This window comes from Geotrypetes seraphini, chromosome 15 (genome assembly GCF_902459505.1).
Source record: "Geotrypetes seraphini chromosome 15, aGeoSer1.1, whole genome shotgun sequence".
Classification (NCBI taxonomy): Eukaryota; Metazoa; Chordata; class Amphibia; order Gymnophiona; family Dermophiidae; genus Geotrypetes; species Geotrypetes seraphini.
This window is the reverse complement of record NC_047098.1, coordinates 39,703,364-39,727,915: the sequence shown is the minus strand read 5'-3', so window position 1 is coordinate 39,727,915 and position 24,552 is coordinate 39,703,364. Positions and strand designations below refer to the sequence as shown.

Sequence of the window (24,552 nt, the reverse complement as noted above, 5' to 3'; positions counted from 1 at the left end):
ATTTGTTGTGCTTTTCAGCATCACCTCACAAACTCTTTCCATGTTTCCTCTCTCTTCCCCAATCATTCCTAAGCTAGAAAATGGAGGAAACTAGTTCTTAATCATATCAATCAAGTCAGCATTTCAAGAACCTAAATATTTTTCTGCTTTTTTTTCTCAGAACATAGTTTTACCTCAAATTGTTTGTGGGTTTGCTATAAACATCCTGAATGCAGCTCTCGGTGCCGTGTGTGTGTATGTGCTGAAGCTGGGAACAGTGTAAGTATAATCTGAATTGGGGGGGAGGGGGGAACTGGCTAAGAACAGTAGTGCATACAAGGGTGAAGATGGTAGAAAACTGGGATTAACAGACACTTCTGTAGGCTCTCAGCCAACAGAGGGCAGTTACACTGCCTGTAATACAAGGGGCTGCTGAAAAGTTCTCAGCCCAACCAACATAGTTGAGGCATTCTCCATCGAGCTCTCTACACTTAGTCTTTTTTTGTTCTGTCAGAAAAATATGGAACAAAAAATAGTGGAAAATCGCTGGACTAAGTGTATAGCCTCAACTTTGTTGGTTGGGCTGAGAACTTTTCAGCGGCCCCTCATTGAAGAGAGGATGTAAACTGGGAGTGGGGGTAGGATTGGAGTAACCAAAACAATGCTCGATAAAAATAAAAAGGCATAATAATTTTGTATGTTAAAATACATCCTTCCTGAAAAGGCCCTATTGCTGCGTGATTCCTTGTCATTGCGCTTGACTTTCATGTGATAGCAGTTTCTGTTAATGCTAGGCTGAAAGAGGCCCTTAGTGGCCCTCACTGGAGCCAAAACATGGTATGTGGTAGGTATAAAGAAGCACTGATTGGTTAAACCACATCTTCTGAGAGTGGGGAAAAAAGTGTGAACTTAGTCCAATGTCAGAATCCTGCTTATCTGAACCATGTTTAGTGGCAGTATTTGCATGGTCATGTGACCTCATCCATCTGATCACAGCTGTAGACAGCGAAAACAGTGTATCATGATAATTCACATGCCAGATACCCAAGCAGAATGATGGTTGTCTCCTTTATCAAATGACGAAGGTGCCGTTTACAGAAATAAGACAAGCTCCCTCTTTTTTCCTAGGGCAGTTGCATTGACCAGTGTGATAGCTGCATATAGTTGGCTTGTTCTATTGGTTCTGTTTATCTGGTGGAAGAAGTTACATGTTGACACCTGGGGAGGTATTGAATATTTACTTATCCAACATATCATTAAAATTGTAACCATACACTTTTATCTTTATAGACTCACAGCCTTCAGCCTATTTTGCTATATTTTCCTTATTGTAGATCTCTTTAGTTAGTGACCATTAACAGCCTTTTAGAAAGAAATGAATCCAAGAACATTTCATTAGCTTTTTATCTCAATAGGCACCCAAAGGTGTCAACAGCAGATGCAGCAACATGCAGCAACCTGCAGCAACCTTTCAATAGAACCAAAAAACAGCCTCATTTGGAAAATGCTCACCACAATGTAAAAATGTTTCTTTTAAAATATTTTTATTTTTTTATATATATGAGAGTTTCAGTATGCAGGAACTCAGAATCACTGAGAAATCCCCACGATGTCTCTAGGAACTTTGCTGACATGCAAATAAAGTCCAGAGTTCGTGCTACATCTCCAACTGTCTTTAGTTTAACTTTTTTTCAATTATTTTACATGTATACTGTATAAATGAAATCTTTAATATTATGATAAAACTTCTTATCAAATGCCAGAGAATGGAAAGGACTGATAACCTTAAAAAACTTGACACAGTTTTTATAAATATTGTTGAGGATTTAGCTCATTGAATTGTGATCACCCCTGAGGAAGATGAAACATAGAGCACTCTCTGTCGGGTGCTGTTGGGACTGCATCCAACATTCAGCAAAAGGGATTTTATTTGCAAGTCAGCAAAATTCCTAGAGAATTTGTAGGGATTTCCCCATGATTCTGGGTTCCTGCATACTAAAACTCATATATATATAACAAAAATAAATATATATATATATATATATATATATATATATATAAAAAGCGTTTTTACATTGTTGTGGGCATTTTCCAAACAAGATTCTTTTTTGGTTCTATTATTAGGGAATACCTCCTTTGTTTTCCCTTCTGAGTTTTGTATCATCCCTTAAAAGCCATAACAAAAAGCCGTTTTCTTGTAGGGTGGTCAAGAGAGTGCCTTCTGGATTGGGGGGTATTTGTACACTTTGCCTTCTATGGCATGCTTATGCTATGCCTGAAGTGGTGGACCCTTGAGATTGGAACGTTCCTGACAGGTTGGTTGTTTCTACTAAAGCTGCAGTGAAATCATTGGCGCTATTGCCGATTTTCCTTTTAATTCTGACATTTTTGATGCATTATTGCTTCAGGTTGGCTGGGGCTGGTTGAACTGGGAGCACAAGCTGTACTTTACCAAATCTACATGCTGGCATTCTTGGTAAGTGGCAAAATCATCTTCTGCTGGGTCGCTGAAATGTCTTTGTTGTCCATGTATGCAGTATAGGTCTTTCTTAACTCTACCATAAACATGGCACAGACGTGTTCCTCAGCTTTTTGTGGCAAAGATTCCACAAGGATTGCTCTTATCGTTGAAACTGAATGAACAAAATGGCAGCTTTAACAATGCATTCCAACCTAAGGGAATCAATTCTCCGGCTAGAGCTTAGGAAAGAAAAGTGGTTGAGGAAATATGAGAAAGGAAAGAGATTTTGGATTCAGCTCTTGCCTTTGTCAGTTGTAGCTCAAGGCCACCTGTATTCAGGTATAGTGGGAATTTCATTGTTCCTGGAGCGTTTACAGTTTAAGTTTGTACTCAAGGCTAAGGGGTCCTTTTGCTAAGGCATGCTAACAGATTTAGCACACACTAACAAATTAATGTGCATGAAGTGCCATGCAGTCTATAGATACGAGCTGGGCTGTGCAACATTTAGCATGCGCTGATCATTAGCACACGCTACATCCATTAGTGTACCTTAGTTAAAGGACCCCTAAGTGATTTGCCAAAGATCTTAAGAAGCCTCAGTGGAATTTGAACAAAGATTTCCCTAAACTTCTCAGCTTGCTCCTCGAATCATAAGGCTACTCCTAAACTAGCCTAAATTACTTCCAATAACTTTGGTTCAAAGTACAGCCCCTTTAGCTCTGCAGTAGACCCTTTGAAAGTTGAGCCCAAATGTTGCAGCTGCAAATATTGAGCTGGAAAAGCAGCTGTGGTTATGATGAAGAGCTGCCAAAGTGTAACTACAAGCAGGATAACCTGAGACCTGAAATTATGACAAAAGGAAAACAGGAGCCATTAGAAGGCAATCCTACTTCTCAGTGTGTACAGCCTCCTCTACTGAAGGGTTTTCAGGATAGCTACTATGAATATTCATAAATCTGCATGAGCATGAGGGTCTTCAGTGCAAGTTTATCACCGTGCAAGTACTTTTATATTTAAATCTTTGTATTAAATATTGCATTCAACAGTTTAACATAGAACAGATATTTATAAGAACATAAGAATAGCCTTACTGGGTCAGACCAATAGCCCATCAAGCCCAGTAGCCCGTCCTCACGGTCATGAGCAGTGGAACACTGTCCTGTTTGGGGAGGCTCAGGAGCTCCTGGCCACAGCAAAATCATGTAGCATCTCTCCTAATTCGCCCATCCACCTCCTCCCAATGCTATAGTTTTAAATCTTCAGGCAGCTGCTGTGTGCCGTCAAGGAGCAGGCCTGTCCCTGGAAGTAGAATGAAGGGTTCCGGGGTATGCCTGCTCATTGACGCTGTGGTGCGGCTACCCAAAGATTTAAGGTAGAACGCAGAGACCTGGGAGGGTGGGCGGCTACCAAATTTTGGGGGAGGCTATGGCCCCTGTGGCTTCCCCAGTTCCGACGCCTGGAAAAAACCCAGAGTAGCAACATTCCATGCTGCCGGCCAAAGACCAAACATGAAAGTACATATTAAAGTAGTTACAACATAAACATTTCAAATAATACCAGAAAAAAATGATTCATTGAGCACTTTTATAACTGATACCTAAATTACCACAAGATGAACTGTAATTAGATTGTAAGCTCATGCACCTGATAGCAATATAAAAATAATTAATTTGTTGTTGTTGTTGTTATAAGGAAATCTCTCCACTTGTTTTTTACCATTAGTGGTTGGTTATGAGGAAGGTGAGAGAAAGAGAAAGAGAAGGAAGTTCATATTAGTGGTGGGGAAGGAACCTGAAGCATATGGGGGTTCCTATATCCCTTCCTATATCCCTTAGAACTACACCTATGATTCTCCTCTACCTTTTAACAAGTGGATCAATTTTTCACTCTGTCAAAAATTACAGACTTGATGAAGTTACAGAGAATTACTTTTAACACCAATAAGAGGAAATTTTTTTTTCATTCAGAGAATAGTTAAGCTCTGGAACGCATTGCCAGAAGATGTGGTAAGAGCGGATAGCGTAGCTGGTTTTAAGAAAGGTTTAGACAATTTTTTGGAGGAAAAGTCCATAGTCTGTTATTGAGAAAGATATGGGGGAAGCTACTGCTTGCCCTGGATTGGTAGCATGGAATATTGCTACTCCTTGGGTTTTGGCCAAGTACTAGGAACCTGGATTGGCCATTCTGAGAGAGGGCTACTGGGCTTGATTGATCACTGGTCTGACCCAGTAAGGCTATTCTAATGTTCTTAACTCTCACATGCAATTCAAATTAGAAGAGAAGACACAACCAACGTACCGGAATCTAAGAAAATCTTCAATGGAGACCAAGAAGAAAAACTATCGACAATAGAGTTATGCCTCGAGGATGTCCTCCAGCAGGTAGATAGATTGAAAACAGACAAATCCCTGGGCCCGGATGGAATCCACCCAAGGGTATTAAAAGAACTGAAAAACGAAATAGCAGAAACACTCCAACGAGTTTGCAACCTATCCTTGAAACAGGGGAGATCCCGGAGGACTGGAGAGTAGCAAATGTTACACCTATCTTCAAAAAGGGATCGAGAGGGGACCTGGGAAACTACAGACCGGTAAGTCTGACTTCGGTTCCGGGCAAGATGGTGGAAGCACTGATAAAAAACAGCATCAGTGAACACATAAACAGAAAAGGCTACTGAAAACAACCCAGCACGGCTTCTGCAAAGGAAGATCGAGTCAAACAAACTTACTGCACTTCTTTGAAGAGATAAACAGATAGATGGACAGAGGAGATCCCATAGACATCATTTATCTTGACTTCCAAAGAGCCTTTGACAAGGGTACCAACCTGTCAGGAACGTTCCAATCTCAAGGGTCCACCACTTCAGGCATAGCATAAGCATGCCATAGAAGGCAAAGTGTACAAATACCCCCCAATCCAGAAGGCACTCTCTTGACCACCCTACAAGAAAACGGCTTTTTGTTATGGCTTTTAAGGGATGATACAAAACTCAGAAGGGAAAACAAAGGAGGTATTCCCTAATAATAGAACCAAAAAAGAATCTTGTTTGGAAAATGCCCACAACAATGTAAAAACGCTTTTTTTATATATATATATTTATTTTTGTTATATATATATATATATATATATATATATATATATATATATATATATATATATATGTATATATATAAGAGTTTTAGTATGCAGGAACCCAGAATCATGGGGAAAACCCCACAAATTCTCTAGGAATTTTGCTGACTTGCAAATAAAATCCCTTTTGCTGAATGTTGGATGCCGTCCCAACAGCACCCGACAGAGAGTGCTCTATGTTTCATCTTCCTCAGGGGTGATCACAATTCAATGAGCTAAATCCTCAACAATATTTATAAAAACTGTGTCAAGTTTTTTAAGGTTATCAGTCCTTTCCATTCTCTGGCATTTGATAAGAAGTTTTATCATAATATTAAAGATTTCATTTATACAATATACATGTAAAATAATTGAAAAAAAGTTAAACTAAAGACAGTTGGAGATGTAGCACGAACTCTGGACTTTATTTGCATGTCAGCAAAGTTCCTAGAGACATCGTGGGGGTTTCTCAGTGATTCTGAGTTCCTGCATACTGAAACTCTCATATATATAAAAAAATAAAAATATTTTAAAAGAAACATTTTTACATTGTGGTGAGCATTTTCCAAATGAGGCTGTTTTTTGGTTCTATTGAAAGGTTGCTGCAGGTTGCTGCTTAGGAAGCTGTGGAACCACAGGGTGAAAGGCGATGTACACAGATGGGTTAGGCACTGGTTGGCGGGCAGGAAGCAGAGGGTGGGAGTGAAGGGCCACTACTCAGACGGGAGAGATGTCGCGAGCGGTGTCCCGCAGGGGTCAGTACTCGGATCGCTGCTGTTCAATGTATTTATTAACGACCTAGAAACAGGGACAAAGTGTGAAGTTATAAAATTTGCGGATGACACCAAACTCTGTAGCAGGGTTAGAACAGTAGAGGAATGCGAAGAATTACAAAGGGATCTGAACAAGCTGGAGGAGTGGGCAAATAAATGGCAGATGAACTTCAATGTGGAGAAATGCAAGGTCATGTATGTAGGGAAAAAGAACCCGAGGTTCAGCTACAAAATGGGGGGGTTGGTACTGGGGGAAAGTAACCTTGAAAAGGACCTGGGAGTGCTGGTGGACACTACAATGAAGCCAACAGCACAATGCGCAGCGGCCTCAAGGAAAGCAAACAGAATGTTGGGTATCATCAAGAAGGGTATTACAACCAGAACGAAGGAAGTTATCCTGCCGCTGTATCAAGCGATGGTGCGCCCGCATCTGGAGTACTGTGTCCATTACTGGTCGCCGTACCTGAAGAAGGATATGGTGATACTTGAGAGGGTCCAGAGATAACCTTTCATATGCAGACAGGAAAACCTTTCATATGCAGACAGGCTAGAGAAACTGGGGCTCTTCTCCCTGGAGAAGCGGAGACTCAGAGGAGACATAATAGAGACATATAAGATCATGAAGGGCATTGAGAATGTGGAGAGGGACAGATTCTTCAGCCTAAGGGGAACTACAAGGTCACTCGGAGAAACTAAAAGGGGACAGGTTTAGAACCAATGCTAGGAGGTACTTCTTCACTCAGAGGGTGGTGGATACCTGGAATGCGCTTCCGGAGGGCGTGATAGGACAGAGTACTTTACAGGGTTTCAAAGAGAAATTGGATAAATTATTGAAAGAAAAAGTTATTGACGGATATAGATAGGGAAGATATAGGATAAAGAAGGGTACAGTTAGAAGGATATAGATAAGGAAGGATAAAAGGGATTGAAGGATATAAAGGATCACTTACAGGTCATGGACCTGATGGGCTGCCGTGGGAGCGGACTGCTGGGTGCGATGGACCTCTGGTCAGACCCAGCGGAGGCAAATCTTATGTTCTTAAATTATCATATGAAGTGAAGAACCTGCACAGAAGCACATTGACAGAACCATGCCACATTATTGCTATGTGGTTATTTTGAGTTTGAAAATCAGGTAGGTTTAAGCAGGCTGATAAGCGAATTCCCACACTGCACTATTTAAAATTTACCCCAAAATATATAGCACATCCTCTAATTTCATCCAATGAATCAAAACACATTCTCATATCTAAACAGATAAATTATTGCTTTTCTCCAAAGTCTTCACAATGTTTGGTGGATGCCACAGTAAATCTGCTTTGTATTACAGCTGCCCAGTGCACTTGCTGTAACAGCCAATATCCGGGTCGGTATCGCTCTTGGTGCAAGAAATGTTGCACAGGCTAAGAGATCTACATCCATTGTTTTCTCTTGCACAGGTGTGTAACTGTTCAATAAGAGAAGAATCTATGGCAGTGTCTCTCAAACTTTTTTAGATCCGGCACACTAAACGGAGCAAATGTTTTTTTTGCGGCACATTATAATTGAAATTATAAATTTGCAAAACCAACAAAAAATTAAATCGCTGTTGTGCGATTTGCGCGCACGTGCAGACCATCTGTAGATGGTCTACGCATGCCCATCCAAGACAGGGCTGGGTTATTTGTTTGTTTTTTTAAACTTTAACTTTTTTATTGTTTTTAGCCCTGGGAGCCCGTAGTTTTAACCCACTTTAAACCTGTGGGTTAAAACCACAGGCTCATAGGCCGGGGAAGGGCAGAAGAGATTTGGGGAAGATTGGGGCAGAGCAGGGCAGCATTTGGGGGGAAAGATCGAGCAGGGTGGCTTTCAGCAGGAAGATCGGGGCAGAGCAGGGCGGCATTCAGGGGGAAGATCGAGCAGGGAGGAATTCAGGGGGAAGATCAGGGAAGATCGAGCAGGGCGGCATTCGGGGGGAAGATCGGGGCAGAGCAGGGTGGCATGTGGGGCAAGCAGGCAAGACAGATTGCAGGGCAGAAAGCAGGGCTTCCAGTCGGAAATATGTTTTCGACTGGTCCCCAGCAGTCGCTTCTTCAGTTGATTGGCTAGCCCAGTCAGATCAGATTGATTGTGTTGTGAATCGCGTCCCTGCCTACTTTGCATGAGTTTCACCTCATTTGCATGCACAGATTTGAAGCGGATCGCAGGAGAGGTAAGTGAATCAGGCCGGAGGGAAATTTGCTCATAAATGGGTCACAAACCGATCGGTACATGATCGGTTTGCTTTGTGAATCTAGCCTATGGTTAGTGCAGTAGGATGCAGGTTGAAATCCCACTGCTGTTCTTTTATTTATTTTAAATTGTGAGCTTTCCTTGGACAGAAAAATGTCTATTGTACCTGAATATATAAGATATCTGCAAGCCTGAAGGTTATTGAAATGACATATATTCAGAAACAATAGGTATTTTTCTGTTCACCATTAAAAAAACAAATTTACAAACAGTGAAATTTGAACCAAGATCCCAGAGTCATAGCCTACTGCTCTAACCATTGAACCAGTGGCATAGTAAGGGGTGGGGGCAGGGAAGCGGACCGCCCCAGGTACCATCTTGGTTGGGGCACAGGAACCTTTCCACCCCCTCTCCGACCCATCCCCCGTACCTCTTTAAAATCTTCACCAGCGGGAGAAACTACTCTAGTCTGCTGCTTGCACCAGCCTGGCTACCACTGAAATCACATCCGGGTCATGGGTCCAGGACGTGACATCAGAAGGAAAGCCAGTGTGAGCAGGCCAGAGAAGCTGCTTGTGCTGGCAAAGATTTATAAAGGTATGGGGGTGGGAAGGGAGGGCACAGAAGGAACAGAGTGGTTGGCACAGAAGACACGAGGGGAGCAGAGAGGAGGTGCAGGGGGTGCCACCGTCCCAGGCACCTCCTACCCTCTCTACAGCACTGCATTGGACTACCCCTCTGCTCTGGACATTTGTATGGCTATTCTATAAGATATTCCTAGGCTTGTTTTCCCTGTTCATAACTTAAACTTTCCAGTTTGTAAAAAGGATGTTCATTAGGGATATTTCCAGCACATGAACTTACGTCTAACATGTATTTTAGAACAGACTGTATCCTTTTCTAAAATACACGTGAGATGGACTTTCATTTTGATATTTTGCTCCACATCTTTTAATACAGCAGCGTGGAGATTAATTGATTGCGTTAAGTATCAGTATCCCATCAGGGCGAGACCTGATGATAAAGTAGGTTTGGATCTGAGCAGTGGAACCCAGGATAAAACCCTTAATCTCTGCTTCACAGATGAACCTGCGAAAAGGAAATGTGAAGAAAGGGTGGTAGATGCGTGGAACAGTCTCCCGGAAGAGGTGGTGGAAACAGTCTCTTTCGAGAGGGCACATGGGATCTCTCAGAGAGAGAAAGAGATAATGGTTACTGTGGATGGGCAGACTAGATTTACCATTTGGCCTTTATCTGCCGTCTATGTTTCTATCTAACATTAAGCACACTACCACAAAACAGGTGTTAAACACAGCATGTGCGAGCTGTTCTGAAGTGTCTCATATCTATCTTTCAGGGTTCTTTGCCCTGCTCACATCTATATTTGCTGTGGCATTGAAGAATGTACTGGGAGCTGTTTTCACCAATGACACGTAAGCAGTTAGTGGCTGATTAAGGCACTAGATTTGGCTAAAGGCAGCACTCATACTAGAGAGCTGCATGGGAACGGGGATGACGGGGATCCCGCGGGTTCCCCCTTTGGGTCGCTAGGATCCTGTGGGGATGCCCCCTAGGGTTGCGGGGTTCCTGCGGGGTTGGATGCAAGGCTCGTCTTCTCCATACCTACCCTGCCGCAGCACACAGCCGATCGGAATGGAAGTCTTCCACGATGTCAGCGCTGACGTCCTTAAGCAAAGCCCTCCCTCCCTTCGACGTCAGCGTTGACATCGGGAAGACTTCCGTTCCGATCGGCTGTGTGCTGCGATCGGCAGTGGCGTACCAAGGGGGGAGGGCGGTCCGCCCCGGGTGCAGCCATAAGGGGGAGGGGTGCATAGCTGGCCAGGTCCCCTTACCTTTGTGGCGCTTCCTCCGACCGACCTACAACAGGCCAGGTCCGACAAACCTCCCTGCCCTGTAGCCGCGAATCTAAATAATTTCTTACAGCAGCTTCAATACTCCAGCTGCTGTAAGAAGGTAATTTAGATTTGCGGCTACAGGGCAGGGAGGTTTGTCGGACCGGGCCTGTTCTGTTGTCAGTCGGGCGAGGAAGCGCCACAAAGGTAAGGGGACCTGGCCAGCTGTGCACCACCCCCCCTATGGCTGCACCTGGGGCGGACCGCCCTCCCCCCCAGGGAGGGAGAAAGGGAGGAAAGGTGGAGTGGAGAGGAAAAGACGCTTAAGGTAAAACTGAGGGGGGAGAAGAACGCTGAAAGCACTGGGGAAGACAGAGGGGGACAAGGATGCTGAAAGGACATGGGGAAGACAGAGGGGGGAGAAGAACGCTGACAGGACATGGGGAAGATGAGGGGGAGAAGGACGCTGAAAGCACATGGGGAAGACAGAGGGGGGAGAAGGACACTGAAAGCACATGGGGAAGACAGAGGGGGGAGAAGGACACTGAAAGCACATGGGGAAGAGAGAGGGGGGAGAAGGACGCTGACAGGACATAGGGAAGATGGGGGGGGGTGAAGGACGCTGAAAGGAAATGGGGAAGAGAGAGTGGGGAGAAGACGCTGGCAGGGAAGAAGACAGAGATGCCAGACTATGGGGTAGCGGAGGGAAGAAGATGGGTGCCAGACCAATTTGGAAGGGGGAGAAAGGGAGAGGCACAATAACAGAGCAAATGGAAGACGCAGAGAGAAGAGAGATAGTGAATGGAAGGAATTGAATGAGAACATGAGGAAAGCAGAAACTAGACAACAAAGGTAGGAAAAAAATTCTATTTCTTTTTTTTTGCTTTAGAATAAAGTAGTATATTAGTTGTGTTGATAAAAATTTATAAACATTAGAGGCTCTGGTAGAAACCCGTTTACAAAGTATGTATTCTTCCCAATTAATATTTCCAAATTAATAAAGTCTTTTTGCTTATTTGTAAATGGGTTTCTACCAGAGCCTTTAATTCAGTAGCATAATTAAATGGGTGGTGACGGAGGGGATTCCTCGCGGGGACGGTTGGGGACGGAGGGGATTCCTCCGTGGGACTTTGGCGGGGACGGGTGGGATTTCTGTCCCCGCACAACTCTCTAACTCATACGGTGTATTCCAATGCTAACAAAAATGGGGGAATGGTTGTTTTGCAATGTGGAGGTGGGGAATGCCTGATTTGATGTATAGATGCTAATTGTTTTCTTGCCTGTTTACTTTAACAAGTGGATGCTTGTGTTTTCTTTTGCTGATAACATTTAAACAAAATGAAAAATCCTGTACAGAACAAAAGAAACTAAAGCAAATGAAATATACCGCCTGCACACCCTACTGCTTACTGACTTCTATTTTCCCTCCCACAGAAAGATTATTACCTTGGTATCCACACTCCTGCCAGTATTTGCTGCCGCACACCTGTTTGATGCATTTACTGTGAGTTTTCATTAAAGATAATGTACATCCATATGCACACACATGTATATTCACTTCATTGAAAAATACTATCGGATCAAAGTTCAACCAATGATGGCAGCTGCCATGGGGATTTTTTATACCCGGAACTGGGCAGTTTCCAGATACCGACACCGACTATGATGTGGTCACTGGCATCTGGGTATTGGCGCTATTTAGACATATCTGGATAAAGTTAGGAGAACCACTAACCTGTCTTTCTGCTCACACACTGTCCCTGGGTCTGACCCAGTTTTCAGTGGTGCTAGCTAGGTAAATGCCACTGAAAATCTGGGAATGGGGCTTAACAGGGTCACAGCTGCTCCTGGCTGGAGGGCCACTGAATAACAGGCTTTTTATGGGAATTTGCTCCTTAACGGAGAGATTCTATATATGGCACCAACTACTGTAGGGGAGAGTGTGACACAATGGTTAGAGTTACAGCCTCAGCATCCTGAGGTTGTGGGTTCAAATCCCATGCTGCTCCTTGTGACCCTGGGCAAGTCACTTAATCCCTCATTGCCCCGGTACGTTAAAGTGTGAGCCCACCAGGACAGATAGGGAAAAATGCTTGAGTTACCTGAATGTAAACCACATGGGCTATAAGTGGTATAGAAATAAATAATGAAGTGTGATTCTACTACAGGAAAACTCTATAGATTCAAGCTTAGTGCCACCTAAATGGTCTTATGATCAAGGCAGTGGTGCAATAAAGGTGGGTGGCATACCCCACCGCCACGCACACCCTCTTCCCTTTTTAACTTCTCCGACATGAGTAGCATGTCCACATCGATGTTGGCTCACCCTTTGACATCACTTCAGAGGCGCGGGTCCAGAAAGTGACATGAGAGACCACCGATGCAGCAACCTCGCACCAGGTAAGCAAAAAAGGAACGGGGGAAGGCAAGGGGCACCTGTGTGGCAAAAAGAGGAGCAAGAGGCGGAGAGGATGAGGGGTGCCACACCCTTAGTAAGATGGTGCCCGGGGCAAACCGCCCCACCCCCTTACTATGCCTCTGGCACTAATCATCCTATTTATCCCAGGGTTTTTTCGCCTAAATGCCTGTACCTATGTTAGATGCCTAACGGTGCTTAAGTCAAAAGCAGGTGCCTACCTGTAAAACATGCCTACAATCCACCACTAGAAAATGACATGGGGACAAATGTGTCCCCATCCCATGGGATCTATCTCCATCCCTGACCCGTCCCCACAAGTTCTGTCCCTGTCCCATCCCTGCAAACTCTGTCCTCATCTGCCACTTAAAGTGTTGTGCAGATGAGGACAGAGCTTGCAGGGATGGGGCAAGCACAGGGACAAAACTTGTGGGGGGGATGGGCCGACGATGTAGATAGATTCCACAGGGACAGGGACTCTCACTTTCTGGTAGGCAATTTGGACTAGGCATCTAATATCCAATTAAGTTTAATCGATCCTATTACTCAAGTTAAGTGACTACAGCGGCCTGGCTCACTAATGTAGGTGCCTAACTTTAGTCGGATTTTATAGACCCTGACCCTTAAGGACAGATATTTTGAGCAATTTAAGTGGACAGGAAGCTCTCCTGCCTGTTTAAATCGCTTCAGCCACCTAAGAAGAGATATTCAGCAGCACTTAACCAGAGTGTTGATGAATATTCCTTTAGACCGTCCAAGTAAAAAGTGGACAGGTCAAGGCTCGTGCTGGGGGGCGACACTTAAGAGTAGTTAGGTGGATTGGGGGGGAGGAGGAATTTGTTGTCATGGGCTGGGGAAAGGGGGATGGCAAGGAGGCATAAGCTCTGGATGGCCTGGCCATCTGGAATTATGGCCCAATATTCAGTGCCAGTGCCCAGTTATGAACCAGTACTGAATATTAGCCAGCAGTGATCAGCACTTAGAAGAAAGCTGACCAGGGTTCGTGTCTAATGTCTCAGCACTTAATAAGTTACTAGTAGTAAAGAGAGTGTTCTCTGGAGTAAAAGACCCTAAGTAGAAAGATTCCCCTCTTAGGACATATCCTCTCTTTACCCAACAAAAGCACAGATAAAGGAGCAAATCTCCATCCTGTATGGTATAGCTGATTATTGGTGAACACACCTTCCTAATAAGGATGGGCTGTTCTTATTTACCTTCCTAATAAGGGATAAGAACATAAGAATTGCCGCTGCTGGGTCAGACCACGCGGCGGCCCTTAGGTCAAAGACCAGTGCCCTAAATGAGTCCAGCCTCACCTGCGTACGTTCCAGTTTAGCAGGAACTGGTCTAACCTTGTCTTGAATCCCTAGAGGGTGTTTTCCTCTATAACAGACTCCGGAAGAGCGTTCCAGTTTTCTACCACTCTCTGGGTGAAGAAGAACTTCCTTACATTTGTACAGAATCTATCCCCTTTTAACTTTAGAGAGTGCCCTCTCGAACGAGAGTGCCCTTGGAGAGGGTGAACAATCTGTCTTTATCTACAAAGTCTATTCCCTTCAGTATCTTGAATGTTTCAATCATATCCCCTCTCAGTCTCCTCTTTTCAAGGGTGAAGAGGCCCAGTTTCTCCAATCTCTCACTGTACGACAACTCCTTTAGCCCTTTAACCATTTTAGTCGCTTTTCTCTGGACCCTTTTGAGTAGTACCATGTCCATCTTCATGTACAGTGACCAGTGCTGGATGCAGAACTCCAGCTGAGGGCACACCTCAGCTGGCATGATAACCTTCTCTGATCTGTTCATGATCTCCTTCTTTATCATTCCTAGCATTCTGTACTAGGGATGGGCTGTTCTTATTTTGCCATTTCAGAATGAATGTTTTTAATAATGTGCATTATATGCACCTAAGCATAAATTCTATAAAATCCATTTAAAATTAGGTGCCTACATTGACGGACCTAGCCAATGAAGGCATCTAACTTAATTGATTAATAGTCCAGTTTGGTGCCAATAATTGATATTAATTGAAAGCTAGGAGCACAACTTATTTTAGTTATTTATTTAAAAATTTACATACCGCATACAAGTATGTGGTTTCCATATCACGTACATATTCTATAAAAGTTAAGCTCCTTGTCCAAAGCACCTATCTAAAAGTGGTTGTGGTTAGGGGACAGATTGTGGGTGTTAGGCACACAATTATAGAATATGTGCCAATGTGCATACAACCAGTGGCACAGCGAGGGTGAGTGGCACCCTCTCGCTCCTTCCCGACCCCTCCTGCCATGCGGGTGCCCCCTTCCCTTCTCCCATATCTCTTTAATTTTCTCAGTACAAACAGCATTTACAAACTTGCTGCCTGCGTCATGTCTGCTCTCTCTCCGATGTCACTTTCTAGGCTTGGGACCTGGAAGTGATGTCAGAGAGAGCTAACACCAAGTTCGTGATGCTGCTCGCGCTGGGAAAATCAAAGAGGTACAAGGGAATGGATGCATGTGCACAGCAGGGGGGCTGAGAGGAGGGCAGGTACCAGCACCCCCACCTAGATGGCGCCCAGGGCGGACTGCCCCCCCTCCTTACTTCACCACTAAGGCACAGGCATCTAGGCCAAGAGAACCCTGGCATAAATGTTAGGATGTTGTCTAACACCGCCTTAGCGGTGCTAAGTGTGATTCTATACAGTATGCCTAACTTTTATAGAATCATGGTTAGTGCCATAATAGCACCGATTTATTTTAGGCTAGATATATACAGTGGCATAGCAAGGATAGGAGGTGCCCCTCCTCTCCCTCCCACCGCTCCTTCCCACCCACCTTCACTCCACACTTGTGCTCTCTTCACTCTGGCACTTGTGCCAGTGCCCCCCTCCATCCCTTACAGTGGTGTACCACTGTATATATAAAATAGTGCGCGCATGCACACACATGCATGAAGGTTCCCACATGCCTAATGCTTTATCCATTTGTGCATGTTCACTATCTTAAAGAAAAGTGTGCACTCTGTGCAAATAGTGCACAGTATTAATGACATTCATTTTGAAATAGGAAAATAAGAACAAAAAATAAACAACATCCTATCAAATAGCACAGTGAATGTAACCCAAGTGAGCAGGTCTTTGCTACATGTCTTTGCAGTTCACTGCTTCTGGAGTCCTAAGGGCAACAGGAAAACAGCTGGTGGGTGCCATTATAAATGGTGTGGGCTACTGCGTCATTGGACTACCGCTAGAAATCTCACTGATGTTTCCAGCGAAGCTTGGATCTTTAGGTACAAGATTTTCATCTAGCTTCCAGCATGCCTTTAGCCCAAATGAATACTTTTCCAGAAAGTCTGACAGTGAAACTTAGGGATGCCACAAGACTAGCAGATTGCACTTTATAGGGGTCAGAGGGCTTCCACAGAAGGAGGGTTTTAGATCTAGTGCCACTTTTAAAGAAAAAATATATTGAAAAAAATAGTTACATTACTCAAAGCACTTAAGAGGAGGTGGGTAAAAGTGTAAGAAAAGATAACCACTGCTCGAAAGAACACACTACCAACTGTGGGTTTCTCTTTCTCTTCCACTTATGAGTCTTTACTGCTCCTCCCTAGGCCTTGGAAGTTCAGTATTTAATCACTTAAAAGATGTAAAAAGACTTAAAAAGTAATAAAAATAATATGGGGTTGAGAATGGTATAGAAAATTGAATAAAGAAATAAATAAATATGGGGTTTAGACTAACCCCCTCTTCTTTTAAACTGTGCTAGCAGTTTTTAGCACAGAGAGCCGCGCTGAATGGCTCGAGTGGCTCCCGACGCTCATAGGAACTCTAGGAGCATAGGAACTCATAGGAGCAGCATCAGTTTGTGTTTATATCATTTTTTGTCAATAGCACTACCATGAAGCATGCTTTGTCAATAGCACTACCATGTTACTGTTTCTGTAACACAATATTGCATTGTAGGACTGCTCATCGATCACATATATCAGTAATTTGAAAGTTTATACTAAAAAGTGATTGTGATGCTTTTTCTACCTGTGAATTTTTAATATTTTGTCTGTTTTTGTCTAAGATATTATAATTATTATGAACAGACGAGGTTGTGTATCCATCCTGATAATTTCTGTTATGTCTACGGACAATTTACTGCACAATCAGCACCAAGAACTTAAGAAATGAATACTTTATAAGTTCTCCCTCCCCTACTCGCTTGGAGAGACAATGGGAACAAAGATTTGGTAAATCTGACCCCTTAGATCCATTTCCTTTTATCTAATGAAGTAGGCTGTTGTCCTCAAATGTATACTCTAAACCAGGAGTGTCAAAGTCCCTCCTCGAGGGCTGCAATCCATTCAGGTTTTCAGGATTTCCCCAATGAATATGCATGAGATCTATTTGCATGCGCTGCTTTCATTGTGTGCTAATAGATTGCATGCATATTCATTGGGGAAATCCTGAAAACCTGACTGGATTGCGGCCCTCGAGAAGGGACTTTGACACCCCTGCTCTAAACCAATCAGTTGGTCTGTAAGATAGCAACAAGCCTCCTAGTCAAAGAGCTGTAGAGTTCAGGTGATGCTGAGTTTGTAATTTCCTTTCTAGGTCTGTGGCTGGGAATATTGGTGTCTATCCTCCTTCAGTTCATCAACCTTCTGGTTGTAATTCTAAGATTAGATTGGGACAAGGCCATGGAAGAGGTAACATAGCTGTTATTTATGCTTGAATATGTACTAGAAATCTGCTTTCACAGTGGAACAAAGAGCTTTCAGTAGATACATTAACTTGGATGATGTTTGCTCCTAAATTCATTTGTTATTGGATTGTGGCCAAACTTACCCCCTCCCCCACCCTTTTACAAAGCCACAGTAGTGGCTGCCACTGTGGTAACTGCCCCAAAACCCATAAGGATTTAAAGGGCTTTGAGGCTTTTGTCATGTGCCAGCTGCTAGCATGGCTTTGTAAAAGAGGGGGTTAGTCAAAATTACTTTACAACTTCTGACAAACACTTCCACAACTAAGAAGCTTTGCCCTAGAGCAGTGTCTCTCAAACTTTCTTGAGCCAGGGCACACTAAAAGTACTAGCCAAGGCTCGAGGCTCCAGGAAGTGTCAACATCCGCGCATGTGCAGAGACCCTCCAGACGGTTTCTGAGACGCCAGCAGGGAAGAGGGCCGGAGAGAAGGAGAGGCACTGGCACCAGCTGATTGCCTACAGCAATGTTTCTCAACTACTTCAAGCTAAGTACCCCTAAGTCTAACAAATATCCACTGAGTACCCCAACCACAGACCTCCCAAGCTCCACCCCAGATCCCACCCCCTTTACTAATTGTAATGCAATTTTTTTTCCATTCATTTTTCATATATACACAATATACACAGCAGATATAAATTCTGAAAACTGACACATTTCAATCACTATATTGAAAATAAAATCATTTTCCCTACCTTTGTTGTCTGGTGACTTTATTTTTCTGAGCTTTTAATTATGTTTTCAGTATCTTCTTATCCACTGACTGTTTTTCTCTCCTTATTGTTTTTTCTCTCCTTATTGTTTTTCTCTTTTTGCCTTGCATCCTTCTTTGGCATTAACTTAACATTCAGTTTTTCAATTTTTTTTTGCTCTTCTTCTCAAAATATACTTTTCCATGTCTTACCTTCCCTTCCTATCTCTATGTCCTTCCCTCCCCATTTCCATGCTCTGACATCTCTCTCCTTCCTTTCCCACCTTCCCAGTCTGGCATCTCTCTCCTCTCCTTCTGATAATCTGGCATCTCTCTCTTCTACTACTACTACTACTACTACTACTACTACTACTACTACTACTACTACTACTACTTCTACTACTACTACTATTATTATTTCTATAGCGCTACCAGACTCTCTTCTTCCCTTCCATTCCCTGGTCTGGTATCTCTCCCTTCCTTTACTCATTGTTCACCCCCCAGTGTAACATTTCTCTCTCCCTTCCTCCTTTCTGCCCGCTGCAATCCATCTCCCTTCCCTTTCTCCTTTCTGGCTCCCTCCCAGTCCAACATTTCTCCCTCCTTTCCACCAGTCCAACATTTTTTTTCTCTTTTCCTCCTGCATGCTGCTTCTCCTCCTGTCCTCCATCCCTCCCCCAACCAACTTCTCTCCATGAATCCAACTTTTCACTCTCTGTCCTCTCCCCCTTCCCCTGAGTGTGACATTTCTCCTTCCCTCCTTTCTGTCCTCCCCATCCATCTCATCCTCTCCATGAGTCCAACACTTTCTGCCTCCTGCACGCTTTCTCTCTTGAGTGACATCCCTCCTTCCCTCCCTCCAACCCAACATGCTCTATCCCCATGGACCATCTCACCCTCCCTTCTGCCAGGTCTAGCAGCACCTCCTCTCCCTTCCCTTTCCCCTGTCCAGCAGCACCTCTCCCTCTCCCCATGTCCAGCAGTACCTATCTTCCCTTCCCTTTCCCTCTTCCCCTGTCCAGTAGTATCTCTCCTCTCTCTAGCGGCAACTCACTGTGCTTTTAACTTCCCCACACAGCTACCGCTAGCATTAGTTTAGATGTTGTTCTGTCAGGCAGCCTCAGGCCCTTTACTAGGCTTGGCCGCCTCTGATGAAAGAGGAAGTTGCATCATTGAAGTGGACTGGCTTAGCAAAGGCCCAGAGCTAAACTAATGCTAGCGGCACCTATGTGGCAAAGTTAAATACACACTGAGCTGCCGCTGCTGGTCCGGGGGTGGGGAGAAAAGACGAGGAAGGCAGGAGTTCTGGGAGATACGCAACAGCAGCAGGAAGTTGCTAGACATGCAGTGTTGGCACCGTACCGCATGTTGAGAACCTCTGGCCCTACAGGATGTGCCTCTGGCAAGTCAGCTGGAGTATGACATGGGGACAAATTTTCCCTATCCCTGTGAGATCTCAATATCCCTGTCCCTGCCCCATTCCTACAAGCTCTGACCTCATCTGCAGAAGCCTCTGCGGTTAAGGCAGAAGCTTCTGTGGTTAAGGCAGAGCTTACAGGAATGGGACAGGAACAGAACTCGTGGGGACAGAGAGATTGAGATATATTTGGGTTACTGTAAATTAAGTTATTCTTTCCTATGAGTTTTGGCAAATCCTTCACCCTCTTGCATTTCCTTATATTAATCTTCAGGCTCAGCTAAGGACTGGACTGAACCGAAAGGGTCATAATTTGAACCTGGATTCAAGTGCTAAGAAGAAAAGCAGTTATACAGGTCATCCATTAGGTAATACCACAATGGTACTTGACCTTTGGGAAACAAGTTCTTGTGGCACTTAACACAGCTCTATTAATGCGCATGAGCAACAAGTACATGACTGTATGAACTGAAAAGGGGAAGTATAGCTTGTGAGGCAGACAGCAGAGGGATTAACATTTTATATCCAATTGTGAAAAATTCTATGAACAGGTGTAATTAAAAAAAAAAAATCAGACTTTACATGCAAGTGCCCCCAGCTTCTCTACAAGGCTCTCTTGAGTTGCCTTTGAGCAATCAACTTAATTGGATAGCAAGTCAATCAGCTCCAGTAACTGGGCAGCAACAATCAGTGGAACTAATTAGTAATAATTAGAATTTACAGGCACCTCTTTTTAGGCGCATTCTATAAAGTGCATGTAAATTCTAAAACATGCATCCGAAAAGAGAATGTGGTCATGGGTATTTTAGTGATTTGCACGTACTATAACAGAATATTCCTGATCGCACCTAAGTTAGGAGGGGGAAACTACACCAGCCCCTCAGTATCTCTTATCTCTCCTTACTACACATCCCCAAGAACTCCATTCCTCAGATAAGTTGCTTTTATCTGTGTCCTTCTCCTCCAATGCCAATTCCAGACTTTGTTTCGTTCATCTTGTCTGCCTGGAACAAACTACCTGAGTTCGTCCCTCACCTTGTTTAACTCTTTAACTGGAAGATGGTGAAACAGTTGCTTTATGTAACTTGTATAATGAAAGCAACAGTGCCAAGTAAACAGGCATCTGGAGATAGATCTCCCATAAGAGCCATGGAAAACACGCTACTTCTGAGCAACAATGCCAAATAAAGGGTTAAAAGCAGACTGAAAATCCACCTTTTTGATATAGCCTTCAACCATAACCTTACACCCAACTGCCCACTACTAATCACTTATATAACGCTGAAAGGTGTATGCAGCGCTGTACATTTTGGTATAAAACAGGAGAGTCAAAACCACAAACAAAAGATTGTGAGACAAGAAGTGGAATTGTCCTATGCAGACTGGTGGACTCAAATGCATACATTGCATACATGCATACATAGAAATGTCCTTTATTTCATCCAAAACCAACTCAATGACTCGACATGTTTCGCCAGAATAGCCTGCCTCAGGAGTCTTAAAAGTCACGTAGTAGATGTGAATAAATTGGACCACAATGGAACTTACATTCAAATCATGATTGCAGAATCATAGATGGCTAAAACAATGATACAGAAACTCTGAAGTAAATGCTGGAACATGGACGAATGTTACTGGTCCAATTTATTCATATCTACTACATGACTTTTAAGATTCCTGAGGCAGGCCGTTCTGGCCGAAACATGTACATATTGAGTCATTGAGTTGGTTCTGGATGAAATAAAGGATATTTCTATCATACGTTTGAGTCCACCAGTCTGCATAGGACAATTTCACTTCTTGTCTCACGCACTGTACGTTTTAACATTTATAGATGGTCCCTGCTTAGAAGAGCTTACAATCTAACTTGGACATATAGGGTTGGGGATGCAGAACCCAAGGTGAGAGGAGTTAAGACTCAAAAGCAGTCTCAAAGAGGTGGGCTTTTAACTGGGCCTTGAACAATGCTCGAGATGAAGCCCACCATAGGGATTCAGGCATCTTGTTCTGAGCATATTGTGCAGCAAGGCAGAAGGGACGGAGTCTGAAGTTGGCAGTTGAAGAGAAGGCACAGATAGGAGGGACTTTCCAGCTGAGCGGAGTTCATGGGGGGGGGAAACATAGGGGGAGATAAGTGAAGAGAGATAGGGCAGCTGAGTAGGTCAGTAGCATTTGTAGGTCAATAAGAGGAATTTGAATTGTATTCGGAAACATGGGAAGCCAATGAAGCGACTTTAGGAGAGGAGTAACGTGAGTAGAGCAGTTCTCCCAGAATATAAGTCATGCAGCTGAATTCTGGATGGATTGGAAGGGAGTGAGATGGCTAAGCGGAAGGCCTGAGAGCAGTTGCAGTTGCAGTATTCTAAGCGGAAGGCCTGAGAGCAGTTGCAGTATTCTAAGCGTGAGGTGATGAGGGTGGATAAGGGTTTTAGTAGTGTGCTCAGAGAGGAAGGGTCGGGTTTTGGTAATATTATATAAAGGAAAAAGAAGCAGGTTTTAGCAGATTAACCATCCCCCCTAACTATATCCTCTACCTTGTCATCCTGTTTGTCTGTTTAGATTGTAAGCTCTTTTGAGTAGGGTCTGTCTCCATTATGACTCTGTACAACGCTGTGTATGTCTGGTAGCGCTCTAGAAATAATAGTAGCAGTAGTTTCAGCTGGGGTAAATCCCCATGATTAAAACTTCGCCACAAATCCTGGCACTAAGTATATTGTATAAACAGTGCCCAACTGCCACTGGCCTCTAAGTACACTAAGTGCTACTCTATAAAGGTACGCCTAACTGCATAAGTGCCAGAGGGCAGGCCAGTGGCTGGAACATAGGCAGTGGCATCCGCGCATGTGTGAAGGTTCTCCAGATGGGGCCTTAAGCTTGTTAACCCTGAAATTACTTAACCGGTGGGGACGTGCGGAGAGGCGCCGGCAAGGAGGAGAAGCGCTGGTGCCGGCTGACTCGCCTACAGAATGTGCCTCTCGTGGCACACCCGGAATCTCACCACAGCACAGTTTGCGATACACTGTAGTAGCTGGATTTAGGTTCATGACTGGATAGAAGTCACTGGATAGAAATAAACTAATCTAGGAAAATACATTTCCAGACACTGGAATCCAAGTCCATGATGCTAGTTCTAAATGAGCTGGAAGTCCAAAGCAGCAGAAAAAAATTGATGCTGAACCATAAAAGAAATGTTAGTTTGCAATCTTAAAAAAATGCTGCCATACATTAATTGTTTGCATGTATGTCAATCTGTGGTAATTTTCAAATAGGAGATATCACAGATCCAGAGCAGACAACCAGTGCAGCAACATCTTCACCTACTGGAAGAGTCGTGTTAACAAAGGACCTCCTCGTTCGCCGTGGGGCAGCCCTTGGCGCAGCTATTGCTATATTGATAGCAGCTGTTCTAATCCGAATTTTTGTTTCTTAGATAAAAATACTATTAATAAAAAGGACATTGTTATTTGTGCATTATTCTGTAAGGATTTTCATGTCAGTTGCATTTGCTGTGTTTTTTCCCAGCACAATAAAGTTAAAAAAAAAAAGGAAATTTTAACAAGATGGAACAGGAATGAAAAGTTTTTCCTAGCATAGCAGGAAAATTGACTGAGAAGAAAAAAAAATAGATTAGATAAAGCTTGTCATAAATATTTAGGTGACGAAGAAGGTCTATCACCCAATCAGGGAACAAACATCCAGTCGAACCTACAGATGATTTTGCTATGCCTGGAGCAGGATTTCAAGTACTGACCTGGAAGTAAAAGGCACTGTGGTGTACAACAGCCCTGTAATTCTCTGGTGTGAAGGAACTCTCTCAGCAGTTCCTAGCTTAAGATAGTTAAAAGTTCAAAACAGCAGCATCATTTTTTGCTTAATACCCTAATACCAATAATTTTTACACAGCAGGAGGAATAATTTGTGAAGGACAAATTATTTTCAATTTTTTTTTCCCCCCATTTCAGCTCAAATGTGTAGGAAGTACCAAAGCAGTAATTATCTAGGGTGGGGCCCATTCAAGTCCATCTGAAGTGATGCTCCAAAGGTAGCATCACTTCTAACAGCGGAAGCTGGAGCGGCCCGCTTCCCCAATGCATACCTTTCCAACCTTAAATACCAATCCAACCCCCTCACCAATAAGACACATAGACCTGAGTGGATAAACCTGGCTGCAGCCCTGTTTATTGTAAAACATATTTAAATACAATTTACATATAGTAAACAAAATATATAAACATCCTTAACTAACATTTTATCTAATTAAACCGCCACAATGGAACCCACCATTGTGACCCCTGATCCCGAGCTACCGACATAGATGAAAATGGCCCCCGACCCTGCCGTCTAAGCAAGGGTCCGAGGGGTGGCATGTCCCCACATGCCCCATTGTCCAGGGTCATCCGACCCACCGGCACGGCTCCCAGCCGGCCTACCACTCATCCCATGATGAGACCAGCCGCCAGTAGCTCGGGATACCGCCAACCAAAAACCCCACACTACCTCACACAGAACTAACGGGCGGGAGGGCGGGAAAGCTGCCTCGGAGGACCGGAAACCGTTACGGTCCTCCGAGCATCCAGCTTATATACCCCCCCACCCAACCCTGCGGCCCCAATTTGACCTATAGGAGGTCCGTCCCATGGTGGGAAAGACCTCCTCCCTTCTTTAAAAATTTTGCCTGCCTACCCACCTACTCCTATCTATCTTCCCGACGGACGGCAACGTGGGCCACCCAGCTCCGCGTAAGAGCCGCCCGTCGAGACAGGCTCTCAGGCTTTTTATAACAGCGGAAGCTGGAGCGGCCCGCTTCCCCAATGCATACCTTTCCAACCTTAAATACCAATCCAACCCCCTCACCAATAAGACACATAGACCTGAGTGGATAAACCTGGCCGCAGCCCTGTTTATTGTAAA

General features: G+C 43.9%; 1 protein-coding gene across 1 annotated transcript; it reads left to right on the top strand.

The window, feature by feature from the left end:
* Nucleotides 1-238: 238 nt before the first annotated feature.
* On the top strand, nt 239-23,071 carry LOC117349250 (multidrug and toxin extrusion protein 2-like). Its single transcript, XM_033922463.1, has 10 exons — nt 239-258; nt 2,181-2,294; nt 2,388-2,455; nt 7,655-7,763; nt 9,893-9,968; nt 11,823-11,892; nt 15,939-16,071; nt 17,387-17,481; nt 19,916-20,009; nt 22,911-23,071. Exons 2-10 carry the CDS (start codon nt 2,240-2,242, stop codon nt 23,069-23,071), a joined length of 861 nt encoding a protein of 286 aa, XP_033778354.1. The 5' UTR covers nt 239-258; nt 2,181-2,239.
* The last annotated feature ends 1,481 nt before the right edge of the window (nt 23,072-24,552 follow it).